Source organism: Acinonyx jubatus, chromosome C2 (assembly GCF_027475565.1).
Source record: "Acinonyx jubatus isolate Ajub_Pintada_27869175 chromosome C2, VMU_Ajub_asm_v1.0, whole genome shotgun sequence".
Classification (NCBI taxonomy): Eukaryota; Metazoa; Chordata; class Mammalia; order Carnivora; family Felidae; genus Acinonyx; species Acinonyx jubatus.
The window spans coordinates 7,143,501-7,170,154 of NC_069384.1; the positions used below are offsets into that span (position 1 = coordinate 7,143,501).

At 47.4% G+C, this 26,654-nt stretch overlaps 1 protein-coding gene across 11 annotated transcripts in view; it reads left to right on the forward strand.

Moving 5' to 3' along the window:
- The window catches only part of ERG (ETS transcription factor ERG), a 265,893-nt gene that overhangs the window by 233,118 nt on the left and 6,121 nt on the right, over positions 1 to 26,654 (forward strand). For 8 of the 11 annotated variants that reach the window (XM_053220550.1, XM_027041609.2, XM_027041610.2 and 5 more), the window contains 6 exons: positions 10,487 to 10,690; positions 11,534 to 11,614; positions 13,530 to 13,601; positions 21,303 to 21,371; positions 21,912 to 21,968; positions 22,899 to 22,946. In XM_053220550.1, coding sequence (XP_053076525.1) covers positions 10,487 to 10,690; positions 11,534 to 11,614; positions 13,530 to 13,601; positions 21,303 to 21,371; positions 21,912 to 21,968; positions 22,899 to 22,946 — 531 coding nt within the window. Of the gene's footprint in view, positions 1 to 10,486; positions 10,691 to 11,533; positions 11,615 to 13,529; positions 13,602 to 21,302; positions 21,372 to 21,911; positions 21,969 to 22,898; positions 22,947 to 23,811; positions 26,455 to 26,654 lie in introns of those variants that run through there. The other 3 variants (XM_053220553.1, XM_053220549.1, XM_027041611.2) reach the window with 3 other exon arrangements.

The following is a 26,654-nucleotide window of genomic DNA, read 5'->3' on the forward strand; positions in this document are numbered from 1 at the left end:
AAGAAGGAACATGGGAGTAGATAGGAAGTCCAGGGGAGTGCCCATAGGGAGTGAGAACCAGAGACAAAACTCTGGGGACACCAACATCTAAAAGATGGGCAAAGAAAGAAAACCCAAGCAGGAAGAAACTTTTAAGTGGAACAGGCATTGCGTTTCTAAAACACGATGAGCATAAGCTGTGTAACCATGGAATGACCAAGGAGAGGCAACAAGGGAGGAAATGAAGTAAAACAAAATCTCAAAAACTAGATAAACCATGATAAACCACTCCAGAAGAGTTGAGAATGACTCCACGCAGTGAAATATTTTGGTGCGTCAGAATGCCAAAGATATGTTTAGAGGCCAGCAAAACTGATTTAATCATGTGTTTTTGAATAAAAGACCTAATGAAATTATGTCTGCTCAAGCAGGCTAAGGATAGGCACATTTTCTTACAGTGTTTGAATTGTAGGGTATTACATGATTAATATGTGCAATCAATTTTTTGACAATTGGTTACGTAAAACATGAATGGAATAGATCATAGCATGAGCTAGGGTGATGGGTGCATTGGAAATGGAAACGTTTAAAGTAAATCAGTAAAAAATAGGCCAAGAGGACTGGTGGTCCTGGTAAAATATTGAGCTTAAGAGGAGCTAAAGATGTTCCTCTGGCCCAGCACCTGGAAATGCAGATTGGAATCAGATACCCTTGGATACGCATAGCTGAACTGGGAAGAAAGTGCGTGAGTTCCTGAGGGACTAAAAACAAAGAGGGAGCTGAGAACAGAGTACTCCACCCGTTGTCACCAGCTTGTCACAAGTGGCATGGGTGGGGGTGGGATACCAATGTCTACACCACAGAGATTTGGGTTTTAAAGGGCCAGAAGATGAGGTCTTGGGCTGCACAAAGCAGAGAGTTGGATCCCTTCTCTCCCTATGCACACACACACCGAACTGTGTTTTCCAGCAACCCCAGGCTGAGGAATTAAGCAATAAAAAGTGGTCATGGACTAATGATAACCTCAGACACCTGGCGGAAGTACCTGTGAACTCTTCCTGGACAGACATGTCTTCAGTCCAAACTTTACAGAATTCCTGCAGAAGAACATGCATTGAAGATGACTCTGTAACTCCAAATTACAAAAAGAGGAAGAAACAATCTACCTAGACCGATACTCAGCAGAGACCACGGACCCTCAAGGACATTAGATAATTCAAGTATGGGATTGAGAATATAAAGTAAGTAGATTTTAAAGTGGTTAAATACACAAAAGAAGGAACCCAAAAGAGGTTATGGAAAAGACGTTATGGAAAAGAACAGATGATTTTGAAGAAGCATGAAGATTCCTAGAAACACAAAAAAAGGATTCCAAGGTATCAGAAACTCAGTAGAAGGGTTAAACAGCTGATCTGAAAACGCCAAAGAGTGAATTAACGAAAGCAGACTTGCAGTTGTTTTCAGAGCCCATCACAGTGATGAAGAGAGGGGACATAGGAGAGAAGGTCAAGGGCAGGGAAGGGGCTCATGAGAATGTGCTGTGCAGATCTAATAGACATTCCAGAAAGGAGGGAATAGAAAGAAGATACGAAATATTTGAAGAGATAAAAGTAGCTATCTTCTGGGCTCTTCACTTTTTCTTTTTTTCTGCCGTAAACTCGCTTAGTAGTTTGGTGAAGCCAACGGGTCCTTTAAAATCATGACTTTAAAATAAGCTTAAGAGGAATATGTTGAAAACTACATTAAGAGTGCATTCTGATTCATTATGTAAATTGAGGGGGAAATAAAGATACTTTCAAACAAAGGGTCAGAGTATGTTGCTAACTGACCCTCACTTCAGGAAATAACAAAAGATTTAATAAAGAAAATGGATCCTGGATGAAAGAGTGAGATAAGAAGAAAATGGGAGCAATGAAATTGGTTAATGTAAGAATAGATCTAAAGAGAAATGGCTGTAAAATGATAACAGCCTTCTAAGTAGGCAGTACAACAACAGGGTAGGATGAAAACATTGGGCAACATCATCATATAAGATTAGGGATGGATGATGAGAGTTCGAGACTTCTAAATTCCTTGCTTTCTTTGGGAAAAGGATATATTTGGTGACTACATTTAGATTTTGTTTAAAGATTCACAAGTAAAGAAATAAAACTAGAATGTTAAGCAGCCAAACCAAAAGAGAAAGGATGATAGCCAATTTGACAATAAATTATATTTAAAAAATTAAAATAAAAAATAAATAAAAAATACTCCAAAGTCAGTTAAGTGCTCTTTATAAAAACATCTAACACAAAGAAAGAATGACAGCAAACAGATGGAATAAAATGTACTAGTCAAATTCTAAGCAAAACACACATGACAAAAGTGGAAATAGAAAGCAGAAAGCATTATTGGAGACAATTGAGGGTTAATACATAATCAAAAAAGGTTACGTTCATGAAAACCATATAACTGTGATGAACTTGTATGTACATAATAACGTAGGCTCCAAATACATAAAGAACTGTAAGGAGAAAAAGATCCACTTTTGGTGAGAGATTTCAATTTGCCTTTTGCAGCAGTTGATCGATCAATGACATAAAAATTAGGTATATGTTACCAATTTTGACCCAATGGTTATTTATAGAAACCTACATGTAACAATTAGAGAATATACATTCTTTGTAAACTCTCCAGGGATATTTGTAGAAATTGACCATACACTATAGGCCACCAAAAAAGAACAACTGGAATAAAAGAATAAAAGGAAATTGGTGTCATATAGATCTCATTCGCTGGCTAATTCACTAATTTAAAACAAAAAATTAGAAATCAATAGCTATCAAAACGGTGACTGAACCTCATCTATGAATTAGGAAATTAAAAGGTTCAGAAACAGCCTCGGGTGTAGGCTTTTTGTGTTCAAATTTCAACCTGTGATACAGTGAAGCCCGAAGGGAGGCCAGTTCTATTGAGCCTGCTTTGTAAATGTAAAGCCTCCCCCTACAAGGAGACGAAATGTTAAGTCTTATTTTTGCAGGCTTCTGAGTGTCTCGGACAGCAGACTGGCAGACTTGCCCAGGGCTGGGTTTTATAAACAAAGATTTCATAGGGTTGTGATATGGCTTGGAGATACATTTTATGTTTTTGGTCCTTTTTTTTTTTTCTTTTTTAATCTGAAAGCCAATACCTTACGCTGGTATTGTTCAAGAAAAATGTCACTCGGGGCTTATATTTTCACCAGTTTGACTCTTGCTTAACCTTACTTTTATTCATTCCTCTGGCAGGGGGTGGGGGGTCTGAAACAGGATGTTTGCCTGCATGAGGTATTCTGTTTCACAAACTGATTTAAATATCTACTTAAAATTTTCCTGGCAGCCTGGAACTCTACTAGGTCAGAAAACAGTTTCAGGGAAATGTAAAAATAAGTTCAGCCCTCCACCCACGCACTGCTCGCCACTCCCCCCGCCCCAGCAGTAATTTAAAGGGTGCAACTCCTGGCCTCCCTTGGACTATGGGGGCTTACCATTTGGATGTCCGTGAGATGTGGGCTGGTGACACAGATGTTTTCAAAACAATTGGACTGGAGGCTGAAAACCAAACAACTTATCTTCAGTGGTTCGTAATTCATCTGACAGAAAGCACCTCCAAAAGCGTCTCAAAATAAAGCGATAAATCAGACCTCGGCGTTTAAAGGAAGAGGCTGCTCCTGCGATAATAGGTTGTTTATTTCATCTCCGCAGAGTTTACGATGCGAAATCCAGCGTGTGGATGCATTCTTTCTCTGCAGTATGTTACTCTTGGCAAAGTGCTTTCACATTCATTATCTCCTTTACTTTTCTACTCCCCTGACATTTCACTTAATTACCCACAGAAGAAGGAAATGATTTCCAGAGAGGTTAACGTTTACATCTAGTAGATGGTTGAATCGGAACCCCCCAAGAGCCTTTTATTTGACCACCAAGTCTGGGGTACTGGATGTGATTATGATTCGATGCCTCAGACGTTTTCAGTGGTTGGGAAATTCCTGGACCATCAAGTCCAGCCTTCTTAGCAAGACGTTTAAGGCTCCCTTTGATCGGACCCCCAACGTTCATATCCATCCTCCTCCATTTGTGTGCGCCCTCTGAAACCCTCCGCTGTAGCCACCCCTGGTTTCTCCCTTCTCTCTCAGCACCTCTGGTGTTTTCATGCCTCTGCAGCTACGAAGCCGGGCTTACGCTGCTCCCGTAAACTAAAGGGCTTCTCTGCTCTGTCACCTTAATTCTGTCAAATCCTTTTCATTAACCCAGGCTCAAGCCAAGCCCTTCTGGTGAAAAGTTTATGTTTTTCCTTGGCGTCTCTTTCTCCTGGCCGCCTCTGAATCCATACTCGTGTGTAGCAAATGCTCAGTAACTCTTACGTGAGTTTACTTAATCTTAGTCCTTGTCCTATGGGAGTCGTGCCTTAGGTCCTTGGATTCTGCGTGTTGTTTTATGGAAGAGGAAAAGCAGGCTCCATCATGAGGTTAGGTGATGGGTTCTGAGCCTGGCTGCTCTCTGGAGGTGGAAGGTGTGAGATGGCACACCTAAACACGGGCAAAGGCGATACCTTGGCTGGGGTTCATTCTCTGGCCCCCTCCCCTTTCTCCTTCACATGCATAGTGGGGAATCGGAGAAGGAGGTAAGGTCTCTTGAATCTTGTGGGACCTCGTGAGCCTTCTTCAGTGACGGCAGGGTGGGACAGAAGAAGAAAACTTTGCTGACATACCATGAACCATGGAGGATACCCAAGAGACGCTACTGGGCTCTCTATGGCGTCGAAGGGTGAGCTGGGACCCAACACATTGACTTGAACTCTCCAAAACGCGACCTACTGCTGTAGCATCCATGCTGGGCCGGGGTAGCTGGGGTGGGTGGGGCTCACTGGGGCGCTGTCATTGGTGCAGGGAGTGGGCTTGCAGTCTTGACGTCACCTCCCTACCCAGAGGGTCGTGACAAGCGCTTACCTCTCAAGAGCATTGAGGACAGATAGCCAAAGCAGGTGGTGAGTGTAGGTAAGGGGACAAGAAGGGGCTGGTCCTGAAGGCAGTGGGTGGTGTTTGGGCACAGGCATGGGGCGTGTGTGGCTGTAGGAAGACAGAATGGGGAATGGTTGAGAATAACACCTATGAAGACATCGGGACCCAGCGAACTAAGTGTCCTGTGCTTCGTGTTGAGGAGATTGGCCTTGTCCCTTGAAAAGGGTTCTCTGTTATAACACCTCCAGAGTAGGTCTGGAATAATGGCGCCCCAAGGATAGGTCAGAAAGGAACATCCTCATTTATTGTATCAGATGACCATATTTGGTTTTTCACGTTCTTCGCTTGTAAACATATAGGACAGGGACGTGGAGATCCATTCTCAAAAAGATATGGGAGTAATGCAACTTTGGATATCTTTATTCTTTTCAAATGAAAAAGATACCCATTCATCAACTGTAGAAGAAAGTGAGATTAAAATCTTACACCGTTGAAAGTTTTATAAAAACACCTTAACAAATATGCACATATGTAAATCCTTTGTAAGATCTTGTTTTGATTTTGAAACAGAGCAGAATACGTTTTTATAAACACCTTTTTAACCTAAGTACTACATGTTTATTGGAGAAATAAGAGAAAATGCAGTTTGGTGAAAGAGAAAAAAAATCTAAAAATCCCCATCACTTGTTCTCCAGAGATGGCGGTTGACATCTTTCTGCATAGCTCTCCCAAATTCTTTCCATGAATGTATTTACATTTCTTCACAAAGTATAATTGTGCTTCAATAATGTTTTCAGACTTTTCAATTTAATTCACTTTGAGCACGTTTTCATATCGATATATTCTGCGGTATCATTTTAGTTTTCAAGCATCACAGAAACATCCCTAAATGTACTGCAACTTAACTCGTTTTCTTTCAGTTGGACATTTAGGGTGTTTCCAATGTTATGCTATTATAAACAACACTACAAAGAACATCCTTGAAAATAAATCATTGCGCACATCCTCTATTATTTCCTTATGATAAATTTCTAGAAGTGGAATTTTTTAGTTCAGAGACGATGCACACAGTTTTTTAAGGACATCTCAAACGTATCGCCGAATTGTTCATTGCAAAGGCGGTAGCAATTTATAGTCACGCCAGCGGTAGAAGAAAACAGCCGTTTCACCAACCAAAAGTGAGAACGTTGGAAATAAGAACAATACAGGTCAAAGAATTGGTCTCTGGGGTCTCGCCCGTGAGTCCCTGAAAGGAAAGTTGAATAAGCTGGGCTTAGCGAGGGAAACCAATCTCTGTGGCGAGGGACCACAGAGAAATGAGACTTCTCTTTTTTGGCTGTCTTCCTAAGGTGTCATTTCACTATTTTAACATGAACCCAGGGACTTGCAGAAAGATACTTATATATCATTTTTTAAATATCTGGTTATACTATTAAGAGAAGAAAATGCATTCCCAGAATGAACTGATTTCTAGGAAGTAGCTACTCCCCCCCACCCCACCCCCACCAAAATAGTCCTTCTGGGTTGTTAAAAGCAGAACATGACAAAATAAAAACACAAAGGGTGGGGCAGCAGACGGCAGGACCTTCCGTGTGAGTGTCTGCGACTGTCCTCTGCACAGAACCGAGGGGGATGAGGGCTTGAGTTGTGGATCATTAAATACGATCCAGCTCTGCATAACGAGGAATTATGACAGGGCCATGAGAAAAAAAAAAAAAGAAGAAGGAAGACCTTCTATAAAAGCAGTCTGGGGTTTTGACCATTTTTATCCCTGAAGGTAAAACCCTGACCCGGTGGCAACGAGCCATCTGAACTTTCCTGGTGGACAAAGTTACCCTTCCGTGTACGCACTCAGTTTTCGAAGACGACCGAAGCGGTCCCGTGTGTTTGGGTTACAGAGGAAGGTACACACCTTCCTGTCATTTGAGGTTTTGTAGATGATGCTCTCGTTGACACAGAGCTCTCCTTGGTTTTCAGATTCTGTGCGCTGATTGCTGGTTGAGAGCGTAAGTGTTACAAAACTGGTTGAGATCTGATAGCAGCCGGAAAAACTGAGCATGTACATGCCCCACGACCCAGCAATTCCACATCTAGGTGCCCCCTTCAGGCCGGCCCTTCCCACGCTTAACCTGCACGCGGATCATCTCGAGAACTGGTGGAAATGTAGGTGGAGAGGGGCGCCCGAGACTCTGTTCCACACTTGGAGCAGCGAGGCTCCTGGGGGTGATGGTCTGAACCTCCGCTGCGCTTAAGAATTACCTGGGGAGCTTTTAGCAGTTCGATGCCCTGGCTGCCCTCCAGCAGGATGAAGTTAGAATCCCCGTGGGCGAGACCAGGCTCGGGCCCCCATCTCCGTGTGATTCCAATGTAGAGCCAGGGCTGTGGACCAGTGCCGATTCCTTCACATGTGCGGGGTGGGCACGGGCGCTGGGGTGTTCACGGAGAAGTGAATTGTGTCCACGCCTGTGAGGGGGCCCGAGAGCTGCTTAGTTGACACGATTGAATACTCCCACATGGATTAACTTGGACACATCTTGAAAATACACTGGTGGGTACCCAGAGCAAATCAGATACCATTCACGTGAAGTTTAAAAGCACAAACAGCACCGGAGGCCTGGGTGGCTCGCTGGGTTGAGCGTCCGACCTCGGCTCGGGTCATGATCTCACAATGCGTGGGTTCGAGCCCCGTGTGGGGCTGTGTGCTGACGGCTCAGAGCCTGGAGCCTGCTTCGGATTCTGTGTCTCCCTGTCTCTCTGCCACTCCCCTGCTAGAGCTCTGTCTCTCTCTCTTTCTCCAAAATTATAAATAAACATTAAAAAAAATTAAAAAAAAATAAAAGCACAACCAACACACATAGTTGATAGGGTAAAAGTATTCAAGTATACGTAGGGATGATGGGCACCAAGCCCAGAATGGTGGTTGCTTCACGGGTGTTGAGGCGGGGGAAGCTAGGAGGTGGATTCCATTGGATTTGAAGTCATTTCTTTCAATTAAAAAAAGATACGACGGCCACCTGTTGGGCGTTCAACTCTTGGTTTCTGCTCATGTCATGATCTCCTGGTTTGTGAGTTCAAGCCCAGAATTGGAGCCTGGAGCCTGCTTGGGATTCTCTCCCTCCCTCTCTCTCTCTCTGCCCCTCCCTTGCTCATGATCTCTCTCTCTCTCTCTCTCTCTCTCTCTCTCTCAAAATAAGTGAATAAGCTTGGGGCGCCTGGGTGGCTCAGTGGGTTAAATGTCCGACTTCATCTCAGGTCATGATCTTGTGGTCTGTGAGTTCAAGCCCTGCATCGGGCTCTGTGTTGACAGCTCAGAGCCTGGAGCCTGCTTCTGATTCTGTGTCTCCCTCTCTCTCTCTCCCTCTCTCTGCCACTCCCCTGCTCATGCGCTCTCTCTCTCTCTCTCTCTCTCTCTCTCTCTCAAAAATAAATAAAGATTAAAAAAAATTTTTTTTAAATTAAGTGAATAAAAAAAGAAATGAAATATTAGGGTGTGGATGGGAGGAGGGTGGGGGAGACAGAAGGAGGGAGAGACGAAAAATGGAAAGCAGAGAGGAAGCGGGCGAGAAGGAGGAGGCTCTGATGGTAGGATTGTCTGGAAGCCTCTCACTGTTACTGCTGTTTACTTCTGTAAACTTAAAACCTTTTCCAAGGGCACACACCATGCCCGACTCTTGAGTAGCCTGAAACGTTAGTAAGACCAAACAAAGTTCTAAAGCTATTAGCTACGAAGTGATTCCAAAGGATGACTTATCCCTACACCAGATTCTCACTCATTATGACCAGAGCATCGCAACATGCCTGACCTCTAAGGGCCTGTCCACAGAACCAAGGTCAAGGCTCTCGTTTTACATGCAAAAACAGATGCGGGAAGGGGATACAGTCTCTGGGGGTTGCAGCGAGTTGAAGGACCCTGGGATTCGAACTCTGGGCTCCTGCTCCCTGCCTGGGTGTCTCCCATGTGCAAATATTTTTTTCTTAAGTTTGTTTATTTATTTTGAGAGAGAGAGAGAGAGAGAGAGAAAGTTTGCATGCAAGTGGGAAGGGGCAGAGAGAGGGAGAGGAAGAGAAAATCTGCCAGTGCAGAGCCCGATGTGGGGCTCGAACTCACAAACTGCAAAATCATGACCCAAGGAGCACCAGTCAGACGCTTCACTGACTGAGCCACCCAGGTGCCCCTCCTACCTGCCGGTATTCGGGTGCCCTAAATATCCCTCTGCCCAGGCTGTTTGTGTGGGGTGCTCCTGGCTGTATTTCCACTGGGGATAATACAGTGGCTGTCCCACTGGCTGCGCCCTCTGGGACTCTACCCAGGTCCCTTCCCATATGTGGCAGTGGAATGGGATGACACTGCCTGCCTGAGGTGAGCTGTGCGATGAGAAGGTCCCCCAGCCAGCCCCCTACTCCTGCAGGTGCCTGATAGGTGCAAAATCAAACTCTGCAGGAAAAGCAGGAAACCAACCGCTCTCTCTTGGAAATACCAACCCAGGGGCGCCTGGGGGGCCCAGTTGGTTAAGCGTCCGACTTCGGCTCAGGTCATGATCTCACAGTCTGTGACTTCGAGCCCCACGTCGAGCACTGTGCTGACAGCTCAGAGCCTGGAGCCCGCTTCAGATTCTGTGTCTCCCTCTCATTCTCTCTCTGCCTCTCCCCTGCTCATGCTCTGTCTCTCTCTCTCTCTCTCTCAAAAATAAATAAACTTAAAAGAAATTTTTTTAATGAAATACCAGCTAATATGGGGTGCCCGGTGGCTCATTTTGGTTAAGCACCGACTTAGGCTCAGGTCGTGAGTTTGAGCCCCCTGTGTCGGGCTCTGTGCTGACAGCTCAGAGCCTGGAGTCTGCTTCAGATTCTGTCTCTCTGTCTCTCTTTGCCCCACCCCTGTTTTGCTCGCGCTCTCTCTCTCCCTGTCTCTCAAAAATAAACATTAAGAAAAACAATAATAAAAAAAAGAAACACCAGCCCATGGGAGGCACTAGGGTTTTCGTTCACCTACGCTTGACTTCCAGTTTTGCGGTCAGTATTTTTCAGTATTTTGTATGAATGCTTTTTTTGCGTGACGGACCGTGATGAGCGTCTTCCTGATTTGTGTTCTGAGCTCTCGATGCCAACAGTTCCCTAAGGAAAGAAAATTTCCATGATTTTTTCATTTGTAAATAAATAAATAAAAATGAAACTAAGTGACAAAAATGAATAATAAAAAAGCCGGGTGCCTACGTGAAACTTCAGATGATCTGAGCCACGAGGGGCCAGTGGTGTTCCAGAACGATTCACTTTAAAGGCAGCGATTTCTGGGCGTGACTCAGATGGCTTTTTTTTTGTTTTTTGTTTTTTTGTTTTTGTCTTTCCCCCAAGACACTTGCTTTTGACAGGGCACCGTGCCTGTTTGGAAGCCTGTCTTCTAGAACAGCGGGGAAGGGGCCCCTCCGGGAAGCCGTGGCTGGCGGGGGCCCTGCCTGGGATGTGGCTCTGCCCTGGAACTGTGTCTTCGGGAGCCGATTAGCTGATTGCTTCTGTCCCAACCCCTTTCAGATCCTACACTGTGGAGTACGGACCACGTCCGGCAGTGGCTGGAGTGGGCAGTGAAAGAGTATGGCCTTCCGGACGTCGACATCTTGCTGTTCCAGAACATCGACGGGAAGGAGCTGTGCAAGATGACCAAGGACGACTTCCAGAGGCTCACCCCGAGCTACAACGCTGACATCCTTCTCTCCCACCTGCACTACCTCAGAGAGAGTAAGAGGGTCGGGACGGAGATCACTGGGGTGCGGGTTCTTGCCAACCCGAGCTGAGGGGGTCCAGTCCAGTCTGTGACAGCTTCTTCCCGCCCTAACCCAGTTCTCACTTAGGATCTGGGAGAACCAAACGCTTACGAGGCCACGATCTAGGTACACATGTGACAAGCGGTCAAGCGCTTTTCCCAGAAGCCTGAGGGATCACACGAGGCTCCAACTGCCTCCGCCTGGGTCACCTCCACCAAGAGGATCACACGGCAGAGGGGAGCACACATTATTGAGTCCCCATGGTGTCCCACACTAAAACGGAAACAGACGGAAAGGCCCCCGATGGGAATTACGGGGCTCATCCTCCCTAGAGCTAAGCCAAGCCCCCTCCCGGTCCCACCTGAGCACAGAGTGAGAGAAGTTTCCAGTTCGTATCATGACATGTGGCTTCACCTGACAGAGTGGGAATGGCATATTGGCGATTGGAGGCATGAATTCACCCGGTTTGCTGTATGGTTTAATTTTTCAGACATCAAGCATGGTTGGCAGGAGAGGGAAATAGTGCAGCAGGGGGCTGGGTGCGGACTCCGGTGTAAATGCTTTGCCTGGCATCCCGATCACTTGTTCCCCGAATTAAGTATGGGCCCACCTAGGTTTTAACACGCTAACCAGCCGCAGGGCCATGGAGAGATTTCCGAGCCGCTCAGGAAGGTAGGGTGGGGGTGGGGAGGTGTTCTTCTTCTTTCTTTCTTTCTTCTTCTTCTTCTTCTTTTTTTTTTTTTAAGGAGGGTAATTCTCTCTCTCTCTCTCTCTCTCTCTTTTTTCATTTTGATGTCGCTTTTGTTTTGTTTTGTAGCTCCTCTTCCACATTTGACTTCAGATGATGTTGATAAAGCCTTACAAAACTCTCCACGGTTAATGCATGCTAGAAACACAGGTAATGCTGGGCCTGCCCCTTCCCCACAGGACACGCGCAAAGCCTTGTCCACAGATTGCACGCTTTCAAGGTGGATGGCGGGCCGGTCAGGGCATCAGGAAGGCAGAACAGAAGGGATGCTCGAGGGGTTCTTGATATGCAGGAGGCTCTTGCTGAAGTACCAGAGCCGGCCGGCAGGGGGCGCCCATTTTGGTTTCTGAGCACTCCCCACCCCCTTGGACCATCAAAGGACTTCTTTCGACCAGGAGAGGCGCAGAATTAGCCCTTAGCCGTTTGCCTTACCTCTCTTTTGCTGGATTACAATCTGCCACTGTGCTGACTGTAGAAACTAAAAGCATGTTCGATATAAAGGGGGCCCTTGGGGTTCTTTTTATTTCTTTTTTGTTCACAAAGGAACGTGTACTAGGACAAGCAGGAGTTTTATTTTTTCCTTTTAGGAAAAGTCTTCGGCCACTTGACTCATCCTGACTTTAATCTTCTTGCACAGACTCTGGACGTTTGCAAAGGGCAGGAGGAAAGAAAGCTCATTCGTCACTTTTTGGGAGCTTGGGGCTGAAAGGGAGACTGCGTTGTATTTTGGAGGATATGAAATCAGTTACTAATCCAATCCCTGCTATCCCGTCTCTAACCACAGATTCTGCATTTTATCTGTTTATTTATGGCCTGAGTCTAGTCGAGTTGAACAGGATGCTTCATCCCCGCTAACCTTCCCCATCCCCCTCATGGTGGAGGCTGGCTTTCTGCGGATGAATGTGTCCGCGGCTGGCATCCGCCGTCTCCCTCCTGATAGAGACAGCTACCGAAGCCTGGCCACAGGCTGCTCACCCCACTGTGTCAGCCGGCAGGGCCCTTCTGCCACCACTCAGGCCGGGGCGGAAACCATCAAGGCTTGGGTAACCCCATCATCGGCAAAGAAGCCGATGCATGGCCGGCCTCACACGGAAGTACAGCCGTGTTCCCAAAATGTGTAACGTGAGCGAGTCCCGGTGTGGGTATTACAGTGAGATAGATGGCTCCTTTATCTTGGTCCTCCAGATTCAGGACATTGTGCTTTTCATTGAAAGTGAAAAAAAAAAAAAAAAAAAAGCTTGGAGTCAGTCGTATGCTTTTTCACTGTAGGTTACACACGTCAGCCTATTAATGACCTTGTGGCCAGAAAATAACAAATAACTTAGGCCGAGTGATTTCCCCCTCTTAAGAACCCCCTTGAGCGACACATTTTCTGATCATTTCACAGTTGTTTAGAAAATTTATAACAGTGAGTGAAAGTTTCGAGAACGCTCTGCTTTTGTTACTAGTGTTACTGTTAAACGTAGAAGCAATCGAAGAATGGGAAGACTGATTCCAAATGGACTGAAATGCAGAAGGGGATTTTTTTTTTCCTGCTCACAACACGGGCAGTGGATTGAGGCAGAGAAGGGGAAACATGCATTTGAAGAGAAATGTGGATTTATTTTTAATAAGATCCATACATTCTTTGGCAAAAAAAATATTTGTAATTCTTTGGGACTGTTTTCCAAGGGCTCTGTAAAATGTTTCTCTGGATTTTTATGCAACTTCTAATTGAAAATACGCACCATGGAATTTTTTTTTTTTTTTATAAAGTGAGATGGTTGGGGGTGATAGGGGAAACACAGATGTGCTTCAGCAAGAAGCCATACCATCAAAACACGGGACACTTTCTGACAAATGGGACGCAGTATAGCCTGACATCTATCTCCGTAGTCGGAATCAGTTTCTGCCCCCGTTTGCTTATCCCTTCCCCCCCCCCCCACCCACCTCCTGGGAGTCCCAGATGGCCGGCTCCAGGGGGTCCCCTCCCTTTGGTGTCACAGGGCAAAGTTGATTTGGTTGCAGGAGATCAACAACCACAACAAAAGACCTTCACATGTTTTGTCTTTCCTTTTGTCTGCAGGGGGTGCAGCTTTTATTTTCCCAAATACTTCAGTATATCCTGAGGCCACGCAAAGAATTACAACTAGGCCAGGTACGAAAAACACCCCTGTGTGATCTGTCCCTGCAGAGACATCCTGGGATGTCCCGTGAGATCCGTGACCTAAGTCACCAGAGTCAGAGGGCGCGGATCCTGGGTCTGAAGGGAGTCCTGAGCAGTCTTGTTCTGCCCCTGTGAATCTGGAGCCCAGATTCCATCAGACCGTTTCATTCAGAGATCACACTTCAGGTCCCTGACCGCAGAATTCAAAGCAGATCGGCCCCTTAACTAGCTGCTCTGAAAGGCAGATGGGCAAAGTTGGCACCCTGGAAGCCTGGCGGAAAAGCACCCGCCCGCGCGCCAGGCGACAAAAGGATGCGCGTCCTCGGGGGAACACACGAAGCACGAGGCGTCCCCATAGTGTTAGTGATGGACTCTCGGCATGTCACGAGAGCCAGCGATTCAGAGCTGAGGCATGTCATAGGTGATATTTACATCGGACTCTTTATGTCTTTCCTGATTGCTCTAGGTAATTGATTTTCATGTCATTCGTGAAAGAATAAATATTACCAAGTGCTTACTAGTGACAAGCACAGTGTTACATTCTGGGCCAGACTTCAGAAAGCTTCCTGTCTGCAGAAGGCTGGCCTGTTCATTCCACGATGTCCACGGAGCGCCTCCTGGGCGTCAGCCGCGGAGGGGACGACGGAAACCAGCTCACAGGCACACATCCGGGCTTTGCCTGAACTAGATGTCGCGGTAGAGCCGCCTAGAGCCAGAGATAGACTCCCGCATAAGTGTCGAACCTCAAGGGCTGGCAACATAGAGCAGACACGCCCCTGAGACTCTAACCTGAAGGAGTAGAGGCATCATCTTTGATGGCAGAGGCTGTAGGACCAGCTGCGGTTGCAAACGTACCTTCCATGAGAGCGGGAAGGACGCTCTCCAGAGGAAGGGCCACCTGCCACAGGAGGATTAGATGTGTGCCAGGTGGGGAAGGAGGGGGAGGGCATTTCAGATCAGGAGCAGCGTGGCTCAGACCTCGGTCCCCTCCCCAGGACTTGCACCGATAACACGCCAGCCCACCAGCTGAGGAAATGGCGGTTCAGGGTAGGGGGCTGGTTTTTCCATTGTCATTCATGCCTCTGGAGTCATGCGTTCCTAGACCCAAGCTGTCGCCCTTTGGCCTCTGTCCCACACCCAGACTACATAAGACTCAATTTGGATTGGTCCAGGGCATTAAGTTTGGCACGGTCGTTTCTTTCCAGTCAGGAGCTCAATAGCCTGGGTGAAGAAGCTTCTCAGAGCTGTTCCCACCCTGACGCTGTCCTGTTACTTCCACAGAGCCTTGAGGCTGGCCATTCCCTCCTCTCTGACCTCAGAGGAAGGATTTGCGCCCTTCTCCCTGGGGAACACGGTGGAAAGGTTTAGCTAAAGTGCTTCGTTCCCTCTGTCATGGTGGAGACTTCACAGGCCATTTACTTGTGGATCAGATTCAGGGTCTAGAATGACCTGGACTGGCCCTGAAGAAACCCACCGTTCACCTCTGATAAATGCATCCTTGGGAGAACATAGGGAAGTATAGGAAGATCACAACGGTTTTGTGAGCATTTAAAATCCATTTCCATCCATCCTTAAAAGAAGAAGAGCTTTCCGGGAAGCGGCGGGCCACGGTTTGTTTGCTTGCTTTTGCTAGTTTGTTTGTTTGAAGCTGCCTCATGGACGCGTCTCACTGAGTCGCAAAATCCAGGGATTGTGAGCTGGGCTTGGGGTTTTGTCGAAAGGTCACGACGTTGACCAAATCCGTTGGTTACAGCCCAGTGGTCAGACCAGCTGGCTAATCGCTTGCTAGTACGTAGAACAGTGGATCCTGGAACTCCTTTTTCTTTATTCGCATCTGGAGATACAGTAGATTTGGAAGATTCAGCTTTCCAGGTGTGGGGGGGGGGGGGCGGCGCAGGGAGTAGCTGGGAAGTGAAGGCTGGGACACGCCTCCGTGCTCTGGCCACGCTCTTCCTTGGGGCCGTGATTTGTGCGTGACCCGCAGGAGATCACACTTCTCTAGCTCCACCCCAGCAGAGTATGTTTCTGAGACTCAAGTTTGTAGCAAAAATACCTGTTTTGACGACCCCTCCTGTGACTGTCCAGGGAGATACAGATGCTCGTATATGCGCTATAAGGAAGTTGAATCAGACTGAACACGCCAGAGCTCTTTGCTGAACTATCCAGGGGTTTGACCTTGGAGAGGAGAGTTGCTTCTCCGCTTAGGTGGACGCAGGGATGGACCTTGAAGGATGCACTTGTGAGTCGGAAAGCCCGTCGGGGTGCAGGTGGAAATCTGGCACTGGCCCTGGGGAAACAGGTGCTGCAGGGCGGTTCCCAGACCGGCTGGGATCCAGCTGTGTTCCTGGGCTCAGAAGTGTCTGATGCCGGCAGAAGAGGTGATGGCTGACTCCCCCCTGGGAAGAGGCCCCTGGGGCCCTTGGGAATAGAGACCGGAGTTCCCATTCCCCTGCACTCCTGGTTTGCTCCACCATGACCTTCATGGCCGCTCCATTTCTGTAATCCCCCAGCCATGGTAACAGGGGGCTTCCTCCACCCACGCGTGCCCAGTCCCCTCCCCCATGCTTCCTGTCCCTCTCTGCCTCCTCTCTTTTCTGCCCTGTGTAACCCACCCCTGGGCTGCTGACCCCAATCTCCCTTTTCCTTTCTTCCTCCTGGCCTTCCTTCCCAAATGGGTCACTTCTTCGGGGTCCCCCAACTGCTTACCCCATCAAGTCGCTGTGTCATTGCAATCTAACCCCACATTTGGCCAAGGCTGGTGACCTCCCAGACAACCACACGTGGGCATGTTACTGCTTTGTCCATGTCTCTCCCTTCTCTTCCCAGGCTGGCTTCTATCCGCTTTTCCCAAATGTTCCTGATTCAAAATGCACCCTCCCTCGTGATCTCTTTGTTGACTTAGCATTTAGATCCGTCTCTCTCCTACTCGTAAAAAGTGTTTGCACGTAGGTGTGTCATTTTATATTGTGTTTTTGATGATCATGATTTTAGGGTGCTTCATGTGTTTCTTGGGTTGCAAGTACCTTCCTTCCTTGCTGAACACGTGCCTTTGGGAGCCATGGCCCTTTGAGGTCTCAAGTGACATAAAAGACATAGGTCTGACCCACTGAAACTTGCAAGCTGGTTTTTGACCCCCTGTGGCATGTCAGGAGCAGTTTATATGAAAGCCATGGTGGGCACCAAGGGGGACATTGTGCAGCCCCGTCTCTCCTCCTCCACCATCACGCAGTCTAGGATGTTATCCAAAGACACTGGAGGCTTGAGCCGGCACGTGCAGCCTTAACTTTCACTTTTAAGCCAGTGCCCTTCAGGGGTTTCTCAGAATCTTGAACAACTCCTCCTTTGGCATTCACAACTGAGTGACATTTCGACGTCACCTGTCAAGACAAGGCAGCAAATGCACGTTCTCCTCAGTCAGGCCCTGTGGAAAGTCTGCATCCCGGCTCACGGCTGGAAACGCACCCTCTGCTTTCCCTCTGGTTAGACCGTAACCACAGAGGTCTGCAAAGCCAGGAGAGAAAGCCGTGCACAATGCTCCCAGGTCTCCATGTCTTTGATGGGGGATCTTAGAGGACCGTAGGAAGGTCTGGAGGAATACAGGAGAGGGTGACTCAGCCACATCAGGGAGGACTCCCAAACTTCCTTCCATTAAGTAGGTGTTTATCAGGTGGTTCTGGGCGGTAGCTCTTGGCCTTTCTCTTTGCATTAGCCTCTAGGTTCATGGACAGCAGGCAAATCTCATCTGTTCCTACCCAACCCAGCCAGGTCCCTTGCACACTGCTTTGCAGATGCCGCATAGATCCTGCAGAATGAAGATGAGCTCTCGCATGGTCCAAGTTTTGGTTCATTAAAAAATAAAGTGGGCGTGGGCATACAGTGAAGGCTAGAAGGCTGTTCCTCTGTAAGCGTGATGAAAGCAGAATATAAAACTTGGTGAACTTCACCCTGCAGGATGCAGCATAGAATCTATATGTTGTCTTGATTCACTGATGCCCAGGGAAGGGAGAGGGTGGGGGGAGGAGGAGTCTCTTTCCAAATCAAGAACCGATCCCAGCTCCCAGGAAATAAATCAAGGTGCTGGTGTGGAGGGACCCAATGCTAGTCAAACTCCCGATTTTTAGTGTCGTGCTTTTTGGCCTGGATATGGCATAGAACACGTTTCTTTGTTAACTCTGAGCTGCCCACGAATGGCTTTTATAACCTTCAGTTTTTAAACACACAGCCTGGTGCAGAAAAAAAGAGAACCAGAGCCAGAAAGCAGCCTTCCCCAACACAGGACCTTGTGCCAAGTGTGTGAGTTAATTACCTTGAAGATCCCAGTACAGGAGAGAATGAGGGTGCATTGAAGTGACCAGAAGAAATTCCATGTAAAATCTGTTCTTAGTTCTGTGCCCTGCTATCGCCAAGGGACACATAGCAAATGCGCTTGGAGTCGGAATTTCTACAGCAGCCCAAGGGCAGAAATGCCCAGGGCTGGCCGTGCTGTGAGGTGGGGTGGCGGGAGAGGCCCCGGCGTGTCCTCCTGAATCAGTACGGCTTCATTCAGCCTTTTCCCAGAGTCACCTCCCTGGGGAGGGGAACTCAGTGCCCCCAGCGCGTGAGCGGCAGCTGATAAGGAAGCACTGGACCAGAATTTCATGAACGAAAACAAAAGCCGACTTATCTTCCGTGGCAATATGTTCATGAACATGCTAATCATCGTTCATATAAACAGCTCAGATTCTTGGCTTAGAGTCAGACTTCGTGTTGTTAAGGTCCTGACTTATTTTCAGGGGAGGGCGGAACACAGTTATAGACCCGGAGAAGGGTTTTATGAATAAAGAGTTTCAAAATATTTGTCTCTTGCTAGTGGGGTGGTTAATTTTTTCCAGCCACATTACATGAGCAATACTTTCATGTTTAACGTAGTAGTGGACCAGCGACCAACGGCCGTTCGTTCCGCTCGCATTCTCTCTGGGGAAGGTAACCAGCGTAGAACTCTTCGCACGCATTTTCTCATTTGTCCTGACACACTCAGCGGTTCTGAGATTGTTACCTGCGGGAACACAGATTCCTGCCTAGAAACATGTAATGGAGATGATCTAGAACAGGCTCGCTCCGGCATTGTTCAGTGCGCCCCCAGGGTCACCCGGGACCTCGTTAAAGGGCAGATTCTGGCTCAGTAGCCCTGGAGTGAGATTCTGCCTTCCTAACCAGCTCCCAGATGTTACCAGTCTTGCTGGTCCGTGGGCCACCCTTTGAGACCTGGGATCTAGAACACATTTTGGTATTGCCTTGCTTTTTTTTTTCATTTGGTCAACAGAAGCCCCTTTGTCCGTGTGCCTGTCTGCTCCTGAATTCGGCTAGATGCTGGTACAGTAGTCCAGTGTTCTTTCTGAGACAGTTCTCAGATTGAAACTCTGGCTGACCATTTTTTCTTTTTTTAGACAAAATTCAACTGGGTGGGTATCTGTGTGCGAAGGGCGCCCAGAGACTTAAGTTGAAATTTAGCCGTAAATTGATAGCGGCTGAAGATTTAATTCCCATGTGCAACCCCAACACCAGAAAAGTGAGAATCTGAGGAGCCGAGTGGGAACGGCTTATGATCCAAAATGCAAAAATACCAGCTGAGAAGAAGCGGTGAGCAGTACTGGAGTTAAAAAAAAAAAATTATCTTTTACTCAACCAAAGCTATAAAGGGTAGGTAGGATTTCACAGACCACATGAGCCGAGGTGCTTGTAGCCAAACAGACCAAATAAATTAAGGCAACTCTGTGTTGAATTTCACATTGCATTTCAGTGGTGTGCTCTTTGGGATACGAAAGTAAGAAGAGGCACATCTTTTTATTTATTCTTTTATTTGTTTATTTTGAGAGAGACAGAGCGCGAGTCAGGGAAGGGCAGAGGCAGAGGGAGAGAGTGAACCCTAAGCAGGCTCTGTGCTGCCAGCACGGAGCCCGACGTGAGGCGTGAATTTACAGAACCACGAGATCATGACCTGAGCCGAAGCCAAGAGTCAGACGCTTGACTGAGCCACCGAGGTGCCCCAAGAGATGCATCTTTTGCAACATAGGCAGACCCTTTGAGGATTGACCCGCCAAACTACCAGTCTAAAACAGGGTTAAATAGTCTGTTTAAAGAGAGCCTTAAAACAAATTATATTGCCTGCCCTGCCAAGTGAGATTTGATAGCCATTTCCAGATGTCCAACAGCAGAATACCTCAAGTATCTGGCTGTGGCTTTCAGTTGGCCCAGAATGACACATGGCATGGAACTGAGCACCCACCAATCCAAGAAGGCATAGTTTTGAAGTGGTTCTATAATAAGATTTAATGTAGAAATCACTTCGTGTGTGCACACTTAGTAAGGATGCACATGGTGATGTTCTGGAGTATATTTTAAGTTTATGTGTTTATTTTGAGAGACAGAGTGCATGAGCAAGGGAGGGGCAGAGAGAGATGGAGACACAGAATCTGAAGTAGGCTCTGCACTGTCGGCACAGAGCCCGATGCAGGGCTCGAACTCATGAACCTGTGAGTTCACGACCTGAGCCGAAGTCAAACACTTGACCAACTGAGCCACCCAGGTGCACCTGTTCTGGAATACGTTTTTGAAAGGACCTTGAAATGACTTAGAGTCTTCATAATCGTTAACATAACTTGCACAGAGGATGGGAAGGATAGTTACTAACTTTGTATGTGCAAAGTGCACTGAAGATTTACGAGACAGATGACAATACATTATGAACTCAAAGAAACTGTTGCATTCACTTAAGCTCTTACCGTCATTGTTAGCATGTTGTGGGAACAATATTATTCCGGTCTTGCGATTGATCGCATGCAGTTCTTTTAGAGAACTTCTAAATTCATTTAGAGAAAGAGCTATAGTAGATATTTACATGGAGAAATAACTGGACAGTTAAGACTGATTTAATATGACTGGGTGAAGGGGGCCTGGGTGGCTCAGCTCGTTGGGCGTCCGAATTCAGCTCCAGTCATGATCTCTCAGTTTGTGAGTTCAAGCCCCGCATCGGGCCCTGTGCTGACAGCTCGGAGCCTGGAGTCTGCTTCCGAGTCTGTGTCTCCCTCTCTCTCTGCCCCTCCCCCACTCATGCTCTGTCTTTCTCTCTCAGAAAATAAACATTAACATTTAAAGATATATATATAACTGGGTGAGATTATAAAAAGAAATGAGGGGTGACTGAGAGAGGCAGATGGCAAGTAAGAGGATGAGAAGGCCATGCTCGTTTCCAAGGAAGAAGTGTCATTTGGGGGATTTCGGGGCCGACCTCGAGCATGAATTGGTAGACTTATCAGATTTGTCAGCTCTCTTCTGAGGGGGTCATGAAGGTAACAAAGGGATGAACTTAGGTCAGTTCCAGGTGGAAGCAGACCAAAGTAGATTGTAAGAAACTCTTTACGTGGTCTTGACCTGTGGTCGTAGGAAGTTTCCTTAGAAGGCTCAGGAAGCCCTGCGAGAATCTCTCAAGGAGAGTTTCCAGATCAATGGGTGAAAACGTCAGATCGATAAAATGAACAAAACGATAATTACTGAGTAAAACGCAAATCTAATGGGATACAGGTTGGGTATTTCTTTGGATTGCTGGATTTTCATCCACGGTATTTATTCTAACGGATGCAAAACAAAAGCATACAAAATATGTGTTATAAAATTACATTATTGGTCTTTCAGTCATTTTATTTGTCTTTGCAGATTTACCTTATGACCCACCCAGGAGATCAGCCTGGACCAGTCACGGCCACCCCACCCCCCAGTCGAAAGGTACAGTGTTGGCTCCCGTTGCTTGAATCTGCTTCTCACCAGGAGATGGCCCTTGGTGGCATTTGGTGACCATTGGTAGCGTGCTGATTTCTGCAGGGTATCTATGCTTTATCAGCATAAAATGTTTGTTCCTTTGGCAGCAAAGAGCAACTTGATCTTTAGATGCAATGATTCTTTTTTTTTCTAAGTTTATTTATTCATTTTTGAGAGAGAGAGAGAGTGCGCGCACACGCAGGGGAGGAGCAGAGAGAGAGAGGGAGGGAGGCACAGATTCTGAAGCAGGCTCCAGGCTCTGAGCCGTCAGCACAGAGCCTGACACGGGGCTCGAGCTCACAACCACAACATCATGACCTGAGCAAGGATTCTTTCTTGATTGGGGTTATAGAAAGGAAATTTTCTTGCCATTAAATGCTGCTTAGTCTAAGAGTAAGACTGTTATGTTAATAGCTAAGCTAATCGATGGAATGATAATACAGCATCAAAGATGAGTGGCCAGATAGAAGTTATAACTAACTCTCTCTTTTATTTTGGGATTTTCAGCTGCTCAGCCATCTCCTTCCGCAGTGCCCAAAACTGAAGACCAGCGTCCACAGTTAGGTATGTTTCAGGGAACGTCTTGACAGCCATCGAAAAAGAAGTAGGCTTAGCAGCATGTTTCTAAAATGTGTCACTTCTAAATGAAGTTAATGCGACTTTGTCTTCTTTAAATTTTTTTTTTTTAACGGTTATTTATTTTTGAGACAGAGAGAGACAGAGCATGAACGGGGGGAGGGGCAGAGAGAGAGGGAGACACAGGATCCGAAACAGGCTCCAGGCTCCGAGCGGTCAGCACAGAGCCCGACGCGGGGCTCGCACTCACGGACCGCGAGATCGTGACCTGAGCTGAAGTCGGACGCTCAACCGACTGAGCCACCCAGGCGCCCCAAGATTTTGTCTTCTTTATCATGGCTCCATGCATAAAATATGGACCAAAATTATCAGTCTACTCAGTAGGGATAACTCGAGATTTTGCTAAGACATTTCCAAACCTATGCAGTAAATATGGAAAGAACATTCTGCTTGCACACACGTCCCTTCTCTGTGACAGACGGGTCCTTTTAATTTTACCCCCAGGCCGCATACCGCAAGCCCGCACTCATGCCAGGCCCCATGCGGAACACCGCGGATTGGTGATATCCAACGGAACACCGTTGATATTGCCAGTGTGCTGAACAACGTGGCCGGTGTGGCCCCGGACCCAGTGGGGACATAGCACATGTTTGCCCAGTTTATGTCCTGGGATGGAGAGAGCCAGGTGTCGGGAACCCCAAGCCAGAGCTGAGCTTAAGACGTCTTTGGCAAGAAACTTCTCTCGGATTCCACGTGACATCTTATTCAGTACAGGAAGTGGTGCTGGGCGACTTTGGTGTGGGGGATTCAATGACTCTGAAACCTGGAAACACAAGTTGGGGGAATCATACCTGCAGTGACATCACACCAAGCCGCGACAAGGTGTCTGGGATTTGACTTCTTTTCTTTTTGTTGTAGATCCTTATCAGATTCTCGGACCAACAAGTAGCCGCCTTGCAAATCCAGGTGAGAGACTGCTGGTGGTTTTGCCCCTAACAAAGTTACCTTTTTGGCAGTGGCTATTTTGAAAGATTAACTTGTATTGGCGAGAAATCCTTCCAGCTGCACAAGGTGGAGTTTAGATCTCGTTGGATTATTTGCAAGAGTGGAAAAAAACTAAACGGGTCATGGAATCCATTAAGATCTTAGCTGCCGCAAAGGGCAGGATCACCGAATCTAAACTATCAGTTGCCTAGGGCTGCCGTAACAAACACCACAAACCGGGGGCTTAGATAACAGATATTTACCGTCTCACAATCTGGAGGCCAGAAGTCCAAAATCGACGTGTCACGTGACAGGCAGCATTTGTTCCTTCTGAGGGCCATGAAGGACGGATCTGTTCCGGACCTCTCTCCATGGCTTGTAGACGGCTGTCTTATCCCTGGGTCTCTTTACCTGTCTTCTCTCTGTGCGTGTCTCTGTGTCCAGATTTCCCTTTATAAGGACACCAGTCATACTGGATTAGACCTACCCTAACGTCACTTTCACTCAAACAGCTCTGTAAAGCCCCTTTTTCCAAAAAAAAAAAAAAAAAGTCACATTCTGTGATACTGGGGGTTAAGATTCCAACGTGTGAATTTTGGGGAGAGGGGACACAGTTCATCCCATGACACAGGGAGGTCAAACCCTATCCTAAAAAGGAGAACCTTAACTCCAACCCGAAGGCTTCAAATGTAGGATCATCTTCGATGAACGGTCTGTTTTTGAAGTTAGAGGCTAGGAGAGGGTGCAGATTCTTAATTGGCCCACTTGTGACCCGTACCTCGCCAAAGATCGTCACCTGTCATCACATTTCAGTGCCAACCAAACTGTTGTATTTGTTTGTATTCAGATCAGAACCAGCTGTGCTGGCATCCACTTCCGAAATTCACAGCATATGCTGAGGGTTTTCAACAGCACATTCAAATGCCAAGATGACACAGGCATATTGCAAGTACAAGCTGGAATGTATATTTCCTAAACACGGAGGCCAAAATAGGGTTGGAAACGGAAAAGTTCAGATTCAAGCAGCATTCGTCCCCACAAGGGAATCTGTATTTTGAGAACACGAAATATCATTATCAAGTATCTGCAGCTTTGACATTAAATTTTAGGTAATGTTCACTAGTTCAGAAAAATCCCTCTGAGGCATTTGAGCCGTTAGAAAGGACTGTTTTAGGGGCGCCCGGGTGGCTCAGTCGGTTGAGCTCCGACTTCGGCTCGGGTCCTGATCTCTCAGTTTGTGAGTTCGAGCTCCGTTGAATTTGCTGCCTCAGATCCTTTGTCCCCCCCCCGCCCGCCCCCGTCCCCGCCCCTGCCTCTGCCCCACTCACGCTCTCTCAAAAATGAATACATATTTTTAAAAATAGTTTTTTTTAAAAGGGACTGTTTATTACTCAACCCTGGGTACTAGACCAGGCGCTCAGTAATTATTTGTTGAAGAAAAAAACAAATGCGAGGAGTAAGGAGATACCGTCCTTGACCTTCGAGGTCCTCACATTCTGGTGGAGAAATGAATACGGGAGATTACAACACTGCCACACAGGTGCTTTGCTCTCAAGGGAGCGTCCAACTGGTGGCCAAGGCTCCCGGGTGTCTGGTCCCCCCCAATCCCGGGCTCAGCTCTCCATTTCGAACTGCTTCGTAACGGTTCATATAAAAAGGATTACTATGTTGGGAGATGACTGTTATCAGCCATGCCTCAGGAAGACTGATCTGGCATCAGTGTTCAGGATAGATTAGAAAGAGGAAAGGAACAGAAGTGGGAGCACTCTGGGGAGTTTAATACAATCATGTGAAATAACAATCAAATAGCTCCCACCCTGTGGAAATGCCCGGGCAAGTGCTTAAGTCTGCCATGCCACTGCATGACACAGCCCTGGGAGGTCATTATCTTCATCCTTCAGAGGAGGAGTCAGAGGTCCAGAGAAATTAGGTGACTTTCCCTGGGTCACACAGCCAATAAAACGGGAAGTCGCATTTGAACCCTGATTCTCTGTCTCCAGAGTCTGGTTTTATTGTCTTGCCCTGCACCGCTCCTGAGTGAGCCCGAGGGAGGAGGGAGGCCTTGGAGAATGGGGGCCGAGAGAATAGAAAGGAAGGATTTCCCTTGAGTTCTACAACCGTGTAGGTGCTGGGAAAATGGCTCTGTCCACAGTAGGTCAGCAGGCCCAGCACTGGGAGCAAAGGACAGCCCTTTGTCCACTAAGACCATCCTTACTTGGCCTGGGGAAGATGGTGACCTCCAACCAAGGGCTTGAAGAATAAGACTTGTTTTACTTAGTTGATAATGATTAGGCTTCTTTCCATCTCTCCTCGGGCTGCACGCGCATCAGTCGTATTCACGTGGCTTCCCCCACCCCCAAAACCAGGATGTCTCTGGTCTTTCTGGGGATGAGACTCCCTCTTCCTGTTTGACTCTATTTTCCCATTCTCTGGTAAGTAAGCCCTTCATCACTTCAAATTGCTGCCTTCGCTCTTTGTACAACGCAAACTTTTTAAATCATTTTAAGTGGGAAGGTGACATCGTGGTGTGTAAATGCACGAGAGAATAACCGCATCTCAAGGTCTTGGTTCCAGATATTCATGTGACGTGCACTTTGGGCCATATGTCTCCTGCTGAGAGGTGCGTCCCATCCCTGAACGATTATGTCATGGATCACACGTAAACCACACAGCCCCTTGATGTCCCATTAGAATGGCTGAACATGTATGTGGCTTCTCTATGAACTGAGGCTGCCTTTCCATGAAGGCACCTTCTTGGGTTGTGTTCAGTGGCCCCCCCAGTGCTAACTGGACACTCTTTAATGGGGGGCATGAATTGTATCCAGCTTCGTGCAAAGCCAGAGACCAGTTTTAGGGATGTTTTGCCATTGGTTAGGAGGTAGGAGTGCCCAGTCTTCCACTTTGAACCTCCCAAGCCCCAGGCCAAGGGAAAGGACAACCTGGGGAGGACTCGGGGGAGTGGAGGTCAGGCCTGAAAGCAATGGTTCGTGCTGGGATTCGGGCATCCGAGCTTAGAGACTGGGTTCCAACCTTTGCCGACATTGGGCAAGATGAATCACTCTATCTCTCTGGGGTCTAATGTCCTCATCTCAACAGTGGGCTCCCTCACGATTCTTGGGGGGATTACATAAATACAAGTGTTCAGGATGGTATCGGCAAAGAGTAGGCTTTCGGTGGCCGTCAGCCAGCCCGAGAACACCATTCACAGTTTTTCCCGGCCAACATGGGGTGCACGGGGAGGGGCACTTGGCTTCGTTCTGTCCTCTTGTAGCTCTAGGCAAGGTATGTGCCTCTCTTTAAACTCTGGTTTTCGGAGCACCTGGGTGGCTCAGTTGGTTAAGCGTCCAACTTCAGCTCAGGTCATGATCTCGCGGTTCGTGGGTTTGAGCCCCGCATCGGGCTCTGTGCTGACAGCTCGGAGCCTGGAGCCTGCTTCGGATTCTGTGTCTCCCTCTCTCTCTCTGCCCCACCCTGCTCGCACTCTGTCTCTCTCTTTCTTAAAAATAAATGAACATAAAAAAAAACCGGGGCGCCTGGGTGGCTCAGTCGGTTAAGCGTCCGACTTCGGCTCAAGTCATGATCTCGCGGTTCGTGGGTTTGAGCCCCGCGTCGGGCTCTGTGCTGACAGCTCGGAGCCTGGAGCCTGCTTCGGATTCTGTGTCTCCCTCTCTCTCTCTGCCCCACCCTGCT